Source organism: Meleagris gallopavo, chromosome 22, assembly GCF_000146605.3.
Source record: "Meleagris gallopavo isolate NT-WF06-2002-E0010 breed Aviagen turkey brand Nicholas breeding stock chromosome 22, Turkey_5.1, whole genome shotgun sequence".
Classification (NCBI taxonomy): domain Eukaryota; kingdom Metazoa; phylum Chordata; class Aves; order Galliformes; family Phasianidae; genus Meleagris; species Meleagris gallopavo.
This window is the reverse complement of record NC_015032.2, coordinates 2,044,433-2,059,498: the sequence shown is the minus strand read 5'-3', so window position 1 is coordinate 2,059,498 and position 15,066 is coordinate 2,044,433. Positions and strand designations below refer to the sequence as shown.

The 15,066-nt window shown below is 50.5% G+C and overlaps 1 protein-coding gene across 3 annotated transcripts in view; it reads left to right on the top strand.

The window, feature by feature from the left end:
* ACSS2 (acyl-CoA synthetase short chain family member 2) overlaps positions 1–14,001 on the top strand; it is a 30,757-nt gene extending 16,756 nt beyond the window's left edge. Inside the window, exons 5-18 of one of the 3 annotated variants that reach the window (XM_019622064.2) lie at positions 720–795; positions 2,309–2,423; positions 3,997–4,035; positions 6,632–6,769; positions 6,993–7,163; positions 8,038–8,171; positions 8,683–8,815; positions 9,198–9,254; positions 9,349–9,429; positions 10,053–10,155; positions 10,305–10,373; positions 11,475–11,651; positions 12,344–12,418; positions 12,618–14,001. In XM_019622064.2, the coding sequence (XP_019477609.1) occupies positions 720–795; positions 2,309–2,423; positions 3,997–4,035; positions 6,632–6,769; positions 6,993–7,163; positions 8,038–8,171; positions 8,683–8,815; positions 9,198–9,254; positions 9,349–9,429; positions 10,053–10,155; positions 10,305–10,373; positions 11,475–11,651; positions 12,344–12,418; positions 12,618–12,745 (1,496 nt within the window). In that variant the 3' untranslated portion in view covers positions 12,746–14,001. Of the gene's footprint in view, positions 1–719; positions 796–2,308; positions 2,424–3,996; positions 4,036–6,631; positions 6,770–6,992; positions 7,164–8,037; positions 8,172–8,682; positions 8,816–9,197; positions 9,255–9,348; positions 9,430–10,052; positions 10,162–10,304; positions 10,374–11,474; positions 11,652–12,343; positions 12,419–12,617 lie in introns of all 3 variants that reach the window. The other 2 variants (XM_010722272.3, XM_010722273.3) reach the window with 2 other exon arrangements.
* The last annotated feature ends 1,065 nt before the right edge of the window (positions 14,002–15,066 follow it).

The following is a 15,066-nucleotide window of genomic DNA, read 5'->3' as shown; positions in this document are numbered from 1 at the left end:
TGGAAGAGGAAGGGGCAGTGCTTCAGCTGAGCTGCTGCAAGGCGGATATGCTGCTTGTAGCTGTGCTTGAGGACTGCTTTTCTCTTCGAATGTACTGTGAAGCATCTAAGCAGCCCGCCCACTTTGTCCTGTAAAGCATGATGTCACCAGCTGCTAATAGCATGTTTCCCAACACTTCTCATCCATGTTCCTCTTCAAAATGTGCCAGATGTTTGCAAGATGTATCATTCATGAGCCTACCCAAATTTGAGGGATTCCCTCTCTTCCCTATTTTGAGAAAATTTCTGTCACAAGTCTCAGCTTTGCAAAGCAAGGGATCAAGAAAGTGTTTGCATGTAAACCCAATGCATTTTCCAAAGCTATATTTTCTGAGGTAGTGCTGTTATTGTTAGTAGGTTCATGGCATGGAAGGAACCCATTAAATACTGTGATGTATGTTCTGGCCAAGTTGCATTATTCCCCACTGAATATTCCTAAGAGACTTTTCAGGTCAAATTTGAACCTCTCCCAGGGAAGGAATTTCACCATTTCCCTTGGCATCTGTTTCTCTAGGCTAAAAAGGGCGTATTAGGAAACCTTTCCCATCAGCTGCTTGACTGCTTTCCCTCCTTCTGATGCATAAATTCTGCTCTGACCTCCTGAAACTGCCTGTTGTTTCTAGCTGTCCCAGGCTGCCTTGGCTGCAGAGTGTCTCTCACACTGTCCTTACTGTTTTGCAGATGCCTTTTATCGAGGGGACAAGCTGGTCAACCTGAAGCAGATTGCAGATGAAGCTCTCCAGAAGAGCAAAGACAAGTAAATTCAGATTCTTTTGTGAAAGGGCACTTGTTGGAATCTACTCCTGCACAAGTGGGAATATAAATTTTCATGGTGAAAATGGCCATGACCACTGGTGGATCTCCCAGTGCAAGTTGTGAGCAGTCTGACACCATACTGTGGTGCATATTAAGATGGACCTTAAACCTTGCCCAAAAGCCACTTGCTCAACCATAATGAAATAAAACAAATATTTCAGCTGTGGGAGATGGCTGTGTCGCAGGAACCAGCACTTTAATTGGCAATTGCCAGTCTATGCACAGGATTAATGCCTGACTCCATTTCTTTGAATATGTCTTCACTGCAATACTGGTGAATCATAAAAAGGGGCAGACATTACCATCACATTTTAAAGAAAGGGAAATAAACATGATGAAATGACTTTACCAGACTTACAGACACAGTCACTGTCCTGCTAGAGACCACACCCAGATCATTACACTTCCATGCCAAAATTTCCTCTTCCAATTGCTCTAGCTTCTGCACTGACAAGACAGATGCACATCATAATAATGGATAACTTCACTTGGGGAAAAAACACACAGATATTGCTTATGACTTCTTTGTAACCTTTTGTTTAGTAGGCAAAGTTCCTTGCTTAGTAAGAATAAAGGCAACATATTTGTAGAAAAGAGTTGCTAACACTCACTGTGATTTTGCATTCAACTTGTTAGATCAAACATGCAAATCTAGGGCAGATAGCCTGAATGTTAAAAATTCAAACTCCTTAGAAATGTTTTCAAGTCTTTTGTTTGTAGAAGCAGTTACACGGTAGGACAGAACTAGAATTTAAGGCTGATGAAGCTAACTGATGGAGATGATGGGTTGGTGCCCTGAGAGGTCAGAGACAGGATGCTCTGCTGGTCCCCACGAAGGGACAAAGCCCTGATATTTTCCCTGATTTATAATTTGGCTTTGGAAATCTTTCCCTTTTCTGGAGTGTACAGCTGATCACTCCTAGGGATGGGAGCAGCTGCCTGGTATCTTGTGGGTGCTGTGGGAGGTCCTGCTCACATCCACAGACAGGCAAATTAGGGATTTGTCAGGCAGTGAATTGTGAGAGATGCTTGTGAAATCCTTCTTTCTTCTTTAGGAATGGTACACGTATGGTTTACCTAATAATACCCCATTAAATTCTGCACAGACCTTGCCAAGCTCTGCTCCTGTGCTGTGGCATTGCTCACGTCCCACAGCAATTCATGATGTGCCTGAGGTTTGCATGGCTGCATCTGCAGTACAGATGGAGGGGAGGTGATGAGGGCTGAGATGTGCAGCTGTGTCCAGGCTGCCCTCCTGTTCCCTCGCTCCCAGCAGTGCCAGGCAGCAGAACAGCTCTTCCCAGAGAGCTACTTGCGAGGGTGTGCAGGCAGCATACACTCTGGGTAAAGAAAAGCAGCTCAGGGGCTCAGCTCTGCCTTCAGCACAGCCCATATAACACAAAAGGCAGGCATAGCCTGAGCAGCCTCATCTGACAGCTCCTTCCCCCTTACAGGGGCTTCTCTTTGAAGAAGTGCATTGTGGTGAAGCACCTGGGACGGGAGGAGGTAGCAGCGGACGGGGCATGCAGCCAATCTCCTCCTCTCAAAAGGCTGTGCCAGGACGTGCAGGTATGCTCTTAGGAGGTTAGGAATTGGGAGGGATTTTTTTATTATTTTCTTTCCCCCCCAGCAAATTCAGTGTGAAATCACTGCCGTGCTTCTCTCAATGCTTCTGGTTTCTGACTCCTGTTCCTGCTTTCTCCCCTGCTTGCTGTTGTTGCTTTGTGAGTGGTACAAAGAAGGGTTCCTTTGTCTTTCCCAGATCCCCTCCCGCTGCTTTCTTTAACACCATTGCTAGCTGCCAGCCCACAGGGCTCCTGATTGCACAGCAGGGTACAGCTTCCACAGGCTGGAAGTCTTAGGACAAGGTACTTGCTTCTCTCTGGCAACTGAAGGGTTCTTCCTTTTCAATCTTGTATCTGTCTCCCATTTTGTGCGAAGAGGAATGTCTTCCTGTGCTGTAGCTATAACAGTGGAAACAGAAGAGAGAAACAGAAGATTTGTTCTTGTGACTGGCTTCAGGCCCCAAGATAACAATTACAGAAATGCTGGGAATAGTGCAGTTGCTGCGTAGCTGGCACAGGAACTGCGTCAGCTGCTGGAGCTGGGGCTGTCCCTTGCAAAAGAAACCAGATGGAAAGATGTGGGCCAGAGACATGGGGTGAGATGGGGTGGAAGGAGGAGAAGGTGTCAGGGAGCCGTGGCTTCCTACCAAGCTCCTGAGGCTGTGCACAGTCCTGCTGCACAGTGCAGCCAGGTACTGCCTTTGTCTGCTTTGATGGGATGCTTCTGTCACCACCCAGCACTAACAGCACGCTGCGTCTTGCAACATTATATTCTGTCCTTAAACATCTGCCTGTTAATTCACAGCAGTGCATGGCATCATCTCCAGGTGCTGGGATACTGCCTGGACAGGTATCTTGCCCAGAAATGGGTTGTGTTTTGGGGTTGTGTTTGACAGAGCTTTGGACTCTGCTTTCAGATGGGTGGTTGCTGCACATCCCTGGCAGCAGATTGTGTCTTTGGGTTACCTTTGCTTGTTCAGCTGTGTTAGTGATACTGGTGTGTTGTGCAGCATTTGCCAGCCTGGCCATGTTACACTGAGCTCCTTTGCCTGTCTCTTACTTGCAGTGGGGAGCTGCAAGGAGTGTGAAAGGTGGAGTTGGGCAGCGTTTCTGTGCTGCGTTTCCTGAGTGAGATGCTATGGAGAAGCCTATCCCTATGCTGATTGCTGGGGATGTGAGGTTATTGAGCAGCCATTCAGGCAGAGATGGAGTGGGGCTGCCTCTTACCCTTTGGTTCTTGTTTGGATACTTTATTAAGGATCGCTTTCCCCTTTGAGTTCATTACTGCTCTGTTGGCTTTTGTAACACTGTCGGGCGATTCGTGAGCTGTGTCCTGGTCTGTGCTGTTGTACCCAGCTGGCCGTGTGCAGGAGAGGCTCTGAGACCTGCCCAGAGGTGTTGGACCCCTAGAGAAGGCAAACTGGGCCACAGTTGTGCTCAGAGAGCACCTCCTGGCCTGGGCCCTGGATCAGAACTCCCTCCAGCCTACCAGGTCAACATGGAACTCCTTGCCTTCAAAGCCTGGTGTGGATCCTCCTCTTCTTAACTTTCACACCCTCTTTGTGGATTTTTAACAGGAAAAAAAGACTGAGAGCTCACAGAGACTCCATCCCAAGGTATTTACGCACAGTGCTGTCTTTCTCTTCTCGACTCTTCCCCTCTGTTCTCCCTTCCAGCCCTTTCTAACCGCACCAACTCTGCACGGCCACGCGTGCCCTGCTAACTGTGTGACCTGCGGCTGCATGTTAGCAATAGGTGCCACATCTGCTTGGCTGCAGACACTGTGTGGAGCCGTTTGCCCAGCATCACAAGGGCAGCAAGCATAGTTGGGATCCTGCAGTGGCTATGATGACCTCTGGAATCAGAGGGTGAGGAGATGTGTGTGTGCTGGGACTGCCTGGCTGCCTTCTGCTTCCTCTTCACAAAGGAGCAGTCCAAACCTCTCTGTTCTGGTGGCAGCAGGATGGCTGCTGAGCACAGCCTGGGGTCAGCAACACCAGCTTTGCTGCTGGAAACAGATTGGCTTCTGTGAATACACCTGGAAGCATATGAGTATGCTTGCAAGATGAAACTCAGAACCAGCAGGATTTGCTGGCAGCATCAGGATGACATTTCACCTCTACAAGCAGTACTCACAATGTGCTTTCCATCGTCAAGGGGCCAGCAGGAACCACTGGCAACTCCCCAGGTGCAGAGGTGCGCAGGGCCAGGAAGCCTGCAGCCCCACAACCCAACCCAGCGCCAGGGCTTTGCTCACCTGAGGAGCTGCAGTTACAGGGCTTGTTGTGAACTGAACATGGGCCAGCCAGCACGTATCCTCTGCTAGAGCACCAGGAGAGCACCAGGGTTTGCATACTGGGAGGGGCTTTTATTAGTCAGCGTCACCATGTGACTTTTTGAGATTCAGATGTTCTCTGATCCCTTGGCATCAGCTGCCCCATGGCCTTGCTGCCAACCCAACTGTGATGTCCAGTGATGGGTAGGTGCGTGCCAGCTCCCATCCTGGCTACATCAAACTCTCAGACCTCCCTGAATCAGGGTGTCCAGCTCTCAGAGACCATAGGCACCTCTGTCTCTGCTGTGTCTCTCAGCTTTAGGTCTCTTTCATTTCTAACTGGTAGTGTAACTGTGTAGGACAGAGGCAGCATGCCCTGTCGTGTGCACTGGTCTGGCCTTGGGGGCTGTGTGCCATGCATGGGTCGGAGCTGGAACAGAGGAAGTTTGGTGCTAAAACTTAGTGATCCTTGGAGGAGAGATGCCAGAAGGCAGCAGATAGGCTGGTACAAGCTGAGCATGGATGTGTTCAATGTGGTGCCTCGCTGAGAGCTTGCTGATGTGCCACACTTATGGAGATTCTCTCCAGGTGCTGTGAGATTCTGTGAGAGCTTTCAAAATGGGCTCAACTTTGCAGTGCTGTCCGTGAAGGGGCAGAGGAGCTGGTGTTCCTGCACCACGTACCAGAGCTGCGTGCAGCAGAATCCCAGCGCCTCCAAATGGCCCACGCACATCTCAGGGCTGCAGTACATCACTGCCACCCCGTGGCTGCTCTCTGCGCGGGTGTGCTCCAGCTGAGAGAATTCTGGGCTACATCTGCTGCCCTTGGGCTGCTCTGTATAGCCCTCAGCTACGAGCTGTTGGGATCCACTGTGTGGAGGAGGTTCTCTGCCTTGGTGAGTTCCAAGAGCAGGCAGCTGCTATGTCTGCTCAGCCATGGAGTTCCACCAGAACCAGAAGATCCCTATGCTGATGTTTCCATCCTGCTTTGCTGAGGTGACATCCCACTGTTTACAGCTCTACTTCTTGGACCAAAGGCACCTTCTAGTTCTGTTTGCTAACAAGAAATTCTTGTACAAGTGACTGCTGGAGCCTGGGTGACAGCTCGGGGACACTGCACAGACTGTGCTGCCCAGTGGGCCCTTGTTCTTCCAGCTGATGTGCCCCTGGTGAGCCCTCCACGTGTTGCAAGGCTGGGGATCAGCGTGCCTGGCTTTGTGGAGATGTGGGCAGTGGAGGTGTGCTGTCAGTCTGAGGAGCTCAGCTGTCCCCAGGCTCCTCCATGGAGAGGAGAAAAGATTGGGTGGAACTGGGTCTTGCGCTGAGCTGTCCATCTCGGAGATGGTGCCAGCCAGCACAGCTCTCAGGGTGACCTCAGCCCCCGTGGGTGCTGGTAGCCCTGTCATACCTTGGCACCCTTGATGGGCAGCCAGTGCTGGGTGGTTCAGCGTTGGAGCAGCCACTTCTTATCAAGATAGTTGTCTTAAAATTTGGGTATAACAGATTTTTGGATCTGCAGGGACAAGAAGCCTGATATGCTCCTCTTGGTCTTGTGACCTCCATGATAACAAGACCCTGCAATGTAACTGGAGAACATGTGGCTGTGCCAAAGCTTCTGGCTTAGTTGTTTGCAGCTCAGTGGCTGCCCATGGAGCCAAGAGGGGTCCTGTTTTCTATGAAAGTGTAGAGCAGCCACGGCTGCTCCTGAGAGGGGTTTGTTGGTGTTGCCAGTGGTTTGGAAAATCTGCTTCAGGTCTTGCAGGAACATCTTGACTGAGAGTTGCAGCTCTGATGCACGATTTGCAGTTCTGGGCAGAAGCTGTGCCATGAATAACTGCCTGGATAGGCCAAGAGGGGTGACAAGGTTGGGGCTGCAGCCACTTGTCCCCTCTCTATGCCTTTGTGGAGGGCCTGTTCCTGATCTTGTGCTTTTCTCAGGTCCCCTGGGATCCACACATGGATGTGTGGTGGCATGATCTAATGAGCAGTGCCAGCATGGAGTGTGAGCCTGAATGGTGCGACTCCGAGGATGAACTCTTCATTCTCTACACAAGTGGCTCAACTGGAAAACCCAAGGTACGTTTCCTGCATAGCCTGCTGCCCTGTGAGGATGGGCTGAGCCAGAGCAACCCCCCAGTGACGGGATGAGGGAGGTCCTGCTGCCTTGGAGGAGGGGCTGTGTTTGTCATTGAGCTCAGCTGCTGTTGAATCTCAGTGAAACAGTGATTCTCAGCTTGGCCTGCGAGCTGGGGGCCTTGGTGGGAACGTGACCTGATGGTTCTGTGCCTTCTCTTTTCAGGGTGTGCTGCATACAGTGGGTGGATACATGCTTTATGCTTCCACTTCATTTAAGTATGTCTTTGACTACCAGCCTGAGGACATCTACTGGTGCACAGCTGACATTGGATGGATAACAGGCCATTCCTACATCACTTATGGACCCTTGGCAAATGGGGCAACTAGCGTATTAGTAAGTGCTGGATGGCCACTGGGTGCCTGTCCTCTAAGAAGTTATGCGTGGTGGTGCTTTGCTCTGTGAGGAGCACATCAGGATTTGCTTTTCTCCCTTGTACGAGGCCCCATTGTACTGTCCATGCCATATTGTAGCGTGCTATGGTTTGTGAGGAAGGATGATATTCCCCAAAGAGGACATGGCTTACTCTGTAGTGGCAGAGGGATGGCTAGGCTGAGTGTATAACTTCCAGGTAATTTGTTTTTCAAATGCTCACGTTTCTTTTTCTTAGAAGTGCCAGCCTTGTGTAAACAGGCATCAGGACAACTGCAAGCTAATGTGAAAGCTGGATTGGGAGCCAGGGAGTAAAGTTGTTGCTGCTGGCACTTATTTGACAACCTGCATTTAATTCCTGTACCTGTATCTCCCTTGACAGTGTATGGCTGTAACATGTATACACATCAGGAACCAGAGACTTAGGTCCAAAATTCCCATGTGATAGAGCAAGCAGGAAAATACGTCATGCAGGGAGAATCCTCTTTAGGGTTCTTAGTGCTGTTGGCTGTGGGTCTCCACTGCATGATGTGGCATTACCCTGTGCCACATGGGCAGTGTCACTTGGGCTGGTGGGACTGCGTCACTGTGATGTTAGGATGCTAGGATGTTTTAGGGGACATTTGCTAGGACACCTGAGGTGAGAGGGTGCAAAATCCATCCTGAGAAAGAAGTAAGAAGTGTCCTGAACTGGTTTCACTGCATGGTGCCCCTGGCATGCCTCTAAGATCACACAGGGGTACAGCTGCTCTCAGCTCCTCTTGCTTGAGGAAGGGCAGGTGGTTGTGGGGAGATGGCAGTGAGGAACAGCTGTGTCACTGCCCTGTCTCCCACTCAGTTTGAAGGTATCCCCACCTACCCGGACGCTGGGCGAATGTGGAGTATCATTGACAAGTACAAGGTGACCAAGTTCTACACGGCACCCACAGCCATCCGGCTGCTGATGAAGTGTGGGGAGGAGCCTGTCAAAAAGTGAGTCAGTCCCCAGGAGCACGGGGGTCCCTGGCACCAGCACAACTTCCTCTCTGAGCAGCAATATCCCACCATGTTGTCTGAACAAAACAGGATTTTTGGCCTTCAACCCAGCGATTTGCGCCCCTTCACTACCTTCGATGTGGCACCCCAGAGCAGGTTGTTCTTTTTTCACTGTAAGCTGCAGCTAAGCTTTGAGACTGCAGGTTCTCCCCTGCTCCCCCACACAGGGCTCACAGAGGGGTGTTGGGGAGAGGGGCCCCTCTGTGATGCAGCTTAGCCCAAAGAAGGGAAGCAGCAGAGCCAAGTGGGAGCTTGGAGCAGGAGGCAACAAAACCACAGGGGTTTTCCTTCTTCCCCTGTCAGAGAGAGCTGAGAAGGGACTGAATCATTGAAACTCCAAATATATTTGAGAGGCCTGGAGATTCCTGCAGGCTCTGCAGTGCCACAGGCTCACAGCTGCTTTTCTCTGCGGCCTGCTGAGCCCCTGTGAGCCCCCTCCTCTCTGCAGGCACAGCCGGAAGTCTCTGAAGGTGCTGGGGACCGTTGGTGAGCCCATCAACCCCGAAGCCTGGCTGTGGTACTACCGTGTGGTGGGAGAGGAGAGGTGTCCCATTGTGGACACGTTCTGGCAGACGGAGACGGTGAGTCCTCAGCTGTGTGTCTCTGGGACTTCTCTTTTCTTTGTGCTCCCAGCAGGCAGCGTGGTGTCTTTGCAAGTTTCCCATAATGTTTCTTTGGTACTATTGGAACCAGCTGTTCTCCTTGTTTAGGAGCTTTTCCCAGCATCTCATGTAGCCTGCAAGTGTTGGTTCCCCTTCTCTCCCAGGGTCTCAAACAGGCTTCATGGGGAGACCTTCTCAGAAGGGTTCCTGACAAGGTCTGCTCTGAACCCTGTTCTCCCTCTCTTTATCATTTCCTGCAGTTTCAAAGCTTTGAGCCCAAACATGGATTCCCTCTCCTCTGCTGTACCCTTCCCAACAGGCTGGCATCATCTAATCTCATTCCTTTTGCCTCTGTTCTCAGGGTGGCCACATGCTTACGCCTCTCCCTGCCGCCACCCCCATGAAACCAGGCTCTGCTGTGAGTATTACTGTTGCCCTGACAGGGAGGGCTCCCCATCTCTCTAGTTTGCAAATCATCTTCATGTCTCCTTGCTGTCTGGTCCCTATGGCAGACGTTCCCCTTCTTTGGAGTGGTCCCTGCCGTCATGAACGAGTCGGGGGAAGAGCTGGAAGGAGAAGCAGAAGGCTACTTGGTAAAGAGGGGCTGATCTTCTTCACCCTACCCTTGTCTGTTCCCCACGAGCTCCAGGACATTCTGGGTAGCGTATGTACATCTCTGCTTACACTGGATCCCTTGGGTGGTAGGAGCTCTCTTTACTGCTGTAACTCACTGTGAATTTTGTGCCATGAACAAGCTGGTTAAATGATTCATAAAGGCACTTGCATGCATGAGCATGGCAGGAGGGAGTAGAGAGGCTTTCTCAGTAGCATGAGGCAGTAGCTGTCTGAGTGTCATTTCTTATAGCCACCTCTGCGGCATCTCTGTCATTGCCCAGCACTGCAAAGACTGAGCAACTTTCCTTCCACTAGCAGAATAAACAGTTTATAGGATCCTGAATTGGGGGAGGTAGAAAGCAGGTATTTGATAATACCTTGACCCTTGGATGAGTTCTTCAGAGTAAAGTTGTTCTTTCCATGTCCCCAGGAGCTACAAAAGGGTTATGCTGAGCTAGCAAGCCCTGGAACAGTGTAGGAAGTGCTCTAGCTGGCCAGCATTACTGTAGGTACATGGAGGTGATTTGGAAACGCTGACGAACAGCAGAGGCCACTCGGTTAAGAGTTGACCACTGACTCAGGTCTGCATTTTTCACTGTAGGTATTTAAGCAGCCCTGGCCGGGAATAATGCGCACACTGTATGGAAACCACCAGCAGTTTGAAACCACGTACTTCAAGAAGTTCCCTGGGTACTACGTGACAGGTGATGGTAAGGCTGTCTGGGCAGTGTGTGGGTGCAGAGGCTTGGGGACAGCAATTAAAGTCTTGCGAAGTCCTGGCCTCAGAATCCCTTATCAGTTGCTCCAAGAGCTGGCACTGCTTCCTCACGCCGTCATTTCTGGCTATTTTTAGGTTGCAGGAGAGATAAAGATGGTTATTACTGGATCACAGGGCGAATCGATGACATGCTGAATGTTTCTGGTAAGAACAACTTTTGTCTTCAGTGGGAGCCAGCATGCTTCCTGCTGCTAGTTAAAAGAGCCTCTTTGCTTTTATGGAGAGCGTTTCTCCATATGTGAGACTGCCCAGCAGCCTGTCCTCTAGATGGATCTAATTGCTGGATCAGGTTTATTTCCAAATCAGACGTGCCTGTGACTTTGTGATTCTGAATTAATTCCTCCAGTAGCAGTATACTGGAGGAAAGGAGCCTTCTGCAGTATCTTAAAGCAGATCCTCAGCCAACATATGTGCTTTGTGTTGAAGCATGCAGTGCCAAAGGGAAGCACAGACATCCAGGCTGGGCAAGACCTTGCAATCTTTAATCCAACATGTAGCTCCAGATAGGGTTAACATAAAAGCTGGATCAAGCTGCTCAGTGCTTCGCCCCCAGAGATGGAGGTTCTCTCTCCTCTCCTGGTGTTGTAGCCTGGAGGAACTCATTGCTGGCTCTAAGATGCTGCTGTACTTTTTTACTTGCATCAAAATAGATCCTTTCATCAGAAAAGCTAGATCCTCATCAGCTGATCATTTTGGGAGTTGGTCACCTTCCTGTGGTTTTCTGTGACAGCAGTCCCAGAATAACAGAGTGTGGGTGCAGGAAGTATACAAAAGTGAGTTGTGCCCCAGCCTTGTGTTGGGAAGCTCTGTTTCGTATCTCCACAGCAATGACCTGGAGCAGCGCAGGTCCAGCCTCTTCCTCCTCAGCTGACCTTGTGGGCAGCTCTCCTCTTACCAAATCCAACTCCTTCTCAGCCTGTGATTTGTGTAATCCTGTGTCTGTGAACCATTCACAGACCTGTCGAAGAAAGAAACCTAAAGGTGGAAAGGAGAACAGCCAGGGGAGGTAGTCTCACCCTGCAGCCTGAGCTCATGTGAGTGACGCCTGGCAGCCCTCTGGGGCAGCCCACACCACTGAACTGCTAAAATGGGCTTGAGAAAACAGCTGGAGAGAGAAGCGAGTGAAAGCAGTCCTCTCAAACATACAGCTCAGGGCTTTTTACATTTGCAGACCTCTTCCTCCTGGCTGCTGGGGGGCTGCAGGCCTCCATGCAGCTCTGCAGTGTTCTGCCTCTCTGTTTCCAGGCCACTTGCTGAGCACTGCAGAAGTGGAGTCAGCTCTGCTTGGGCATGGAGCCGTCTCTGAGGCCGCTGTGGTCAGCCACCCACATCCCCTGAAAGGCGAGTGCCTCTACTGCTTCGTGACCCTGAAAGATGGCCATGAATTCACCAAGGACCTGGCAGATGAGCTGAAAAAACAAGGTAGTAACAGCCAAACAGGTTGGAGGCTGTTGCACAAGGAAGGGCAGTGTTGAGCAGGGGGTGGAGGGGTTAAGGGCTTGGGTGCTTAAATGAGGGTGCGTGTAGTCTGGGGAATGCAACATGGACAACTGCATCAAGGTGCCCCCTCTGATTAGAGAACACGTCTGGCAAAGACTAAAATTAGTTCTCCTGGCCTTTGGCTGCTCATGTGATGCCATCTCTACCTCTTGGGAGCTGGCAATTGCAGGGAGAACTTGGGTAGCTTTTGTTTGCAGTGGTGGGCATGGTTCCTGTGGCTCTCCCTGGTTGATCTGAGAACTGTTTGGATACTTTGGGAGGCAAAAGGGAACGTTTGCAAACCTGTCTCCTGCAGCCAGCGGGCGCTGCCAGAGCAGGGACTGACCTGCCATGGGACTTTCTTCTCTGCAGGAACACATTAGAGAATCAATCCTTGCTCTGTCAAAATGGTCACAGTGATTGGTACGGAGATTATTGAGGTCTCTTGGAAATGGAGAAAATGAGAACTGGAGTGCAGCTGCCTTTGGGAAGATGTGCTGAGCCCTGCACTGTGTGAGCACCTGGCTGCCCTGGGAGCTGGGCTCTGCATGCCTGATCTCAGTAATCCTGCCAGAAAAATATGTGCAAGATCTTCCTGTACCTATAATGAAGATTATTTTTTTTTTATTTTGCAGTCAGGGAAAAAATCGGACCGATAGCAACGCCTGATTACATCCAGTATGCCCCCAGCCTGCCCAAAACCCGTTCAGGTAAGGCGCCCAGCTGGGGAGGACCAGTCAGTTCCTGCCAGTGGAAAGGAATTATCCCTGAATTGTTTGTCTGGGATCAGGCAGACCCACAGGGAGCAATCCTAGGGCATATGGGATGCAGTAGGGCTGGGCACTGACTTTTGCTAGGGATGCTGAAGAGATCCTAAGTTCTGCTTTTCTTGCATGGTTGTCCTTACAGGAAAGATCACCAGGCGGATACTAAGGAAGATTGCCCAAAATGACAGAGATCTGGGGGACATCTCCACCTTGGTAAACCCAGGCATTATAAACCAGCTTTTCAACAATAGATGTGACACCAAACTGTAGCAGCATGACTTCTGCCTGCTGAACAGAACTGTAGCAGCAGTGTCCTAATGAGCAGGTCCCTCAAGTAACCACTGTCTGCCTTGGGAAAGAAACCTTCACCTGTTGAAATTGAATGTACAAATGTTAAGAGATGAAGGAAGGCTGACCCTGGAGAGGCTGCGTCTTGCCAGCATGTTCATGCCTTGGAGGAGCGTGCACGTCACATCAGAGATGAGTAACATACATCTGAGGTTTGGCCTCATTTACACAGGGATTTGTGACTTGTGCTCCTCCGTTTTCATCACCTCGATCTTGATTTTTATTGTTTTCTCTTGGGGGGGAGGGGGTGTTGATTAACTTTGTGTAGTTGAGGGACCCTGGTGTCCTTAGTTGGTTCCCTTAGTGGGAAGGAGCCGGGGGCAGGTTGTAGGAGAAGTGGTACTGGAGTTACTCAATGAAGGCAGGCAAGGGAGGCTCATCTACCACTGTCTGCATGCTGAGTAAGCTTCCTTTTCTACTCAGAGCTATGGGAAAACTTAGCACTCACATCATAAGCACAACATTTTAGTCTTGCATCCACTGTTTTCTAGCTCAGGTCCCATACCTGAAAGGGAATGAGGTAAGGCTTGGGAGCTCTGTGCTTTAGCTGGATTTTTTTAGAGCTCTTTGGTACAGAGCACTGCAGAGGTATCTTTCCCACTGCAAACCAACCAAATGTGTGTTACTTCTGCTTAAATCTGGCATGACTTTATGATGATGAGAGAAAACAGTAACTCCAGCCCAAGTCTCAAGTTAATTACATTGAACGTCAACCCTGGATTGAGCTGGGAAAGATACCTTGTAATGTCTGTATTGAAATCACACCTGAGCTGTTTGATTTCTACACTTAAACCAAAGGAGAAATGAGCTTTAAATCTTGCTGCAACAGGCTTTACCTTTAAATTGAGCTGGTGTTTGGCTGGCTGGGAAGGAGGAGGTAACTCTTCCAAGGCCCAGGGCAGGTGTTGCAGGTGCTCTGCAGAGCTGCTGCCCAAGTCTCATTTCTTGCCTGCTGCTCTCACCAGCATGGTATCTGTGACCTATAACCTCAGTCGTGCCTGTGTCCCACATACCACCCACTGCTCCCTTCTGCAGAATTGTGCCACTTCTTTGACGTGAGTTCCTACATCTGTTCTCCTCCTCTGTTACTACTGTTGTGTAATTTTGGCTGGAGACAGCTAGAACTCTATGCAAAATGGAATAAAAATTCAAGAAAACAAAACAGAAACAGATTTAGAGCATGTGTAGGGGTAGGTGCATTGTAAATGTTTGTCTGGTGTGGAGTCCAGGGGGAGACCTCTGTGCCGTAACCAGGAGCTGTTCTGGAAGCCAGAAGCAGCGTGGGACAGACACTCATCCCTGTGTTTTGGTTGAGCACTGATGGTGCTTATGTGGCTGCAGCGGTGTCAGCTGATGTTTTTCTCTGTTCCCAAGGCTGTGGTTCAGTCTGTGCTGCCCCTACACTGGACAGAGGGCAGAAGCTCCAGGGCCAGAGCCTGTGCTTTATTTTCTCCTGGTCCGCAGCCAACATCATTCCACCAAGGTGGATGGAAAGCACCAGACTGTGTGACACCCACGTGTCATCAACGTGCTGGATGGATGCAGGAGCAGCGCCAGGGAGAAAGCAGCACATGCTGCCTCCAGGAGCCCAGAGCCCTGCTCCAGTGCTCGCCTCCTGCTCCTCATGGCTGCAGCTGACCTTGCCTTCTCCCTGCTCACTCCTCCAGCAAAATGCACACCCAAGGACTAAGACCAGACTATTTCCTCCTGGAGGGCATTGTGCCTCACACCTGCAGCTCAGCATTGGCCGCTCATGCTGGGCTGCAGTGCAGGACACATCTCGAATGCTGCTGCACAGACTTAGTTGAACAGAGCAGATGCTGCCAGGTTGACCAGGAAACGTCCATGCATAGGTGTGCAGCTGCCCAAAAGCCATACCTGGACCAGGAACCGAGCTTGGAGGAGAGGAGGATACTGAGGGGCTGCAGTGAGCTCTCAGCTGCCACCACAGCTTGTCAGATAAATATGGCTTTGCAGGGACCAAGTTGAGCAGAACCAGCTCCTCCAGTGTCGGAGCAGCAAGCGTGTAAAGGAGAATGTGACCTCAGCTCTGTCTACAAGATGGAGTTTGAGCAGAGCCCAGAGCAGCCAGCAGCCCTGATGGCTTCACCTGAAGCTGGGGACAGCTCAGCCAAGGGCAAATCCCAGAGCTTGCACTCAGCCTAGCTCGTGCAAAATGTCCATCATGCTACCCCCACTCCAGGTACAATTTAAGATATGTGTCCCTCTTTGCATAGCTATTC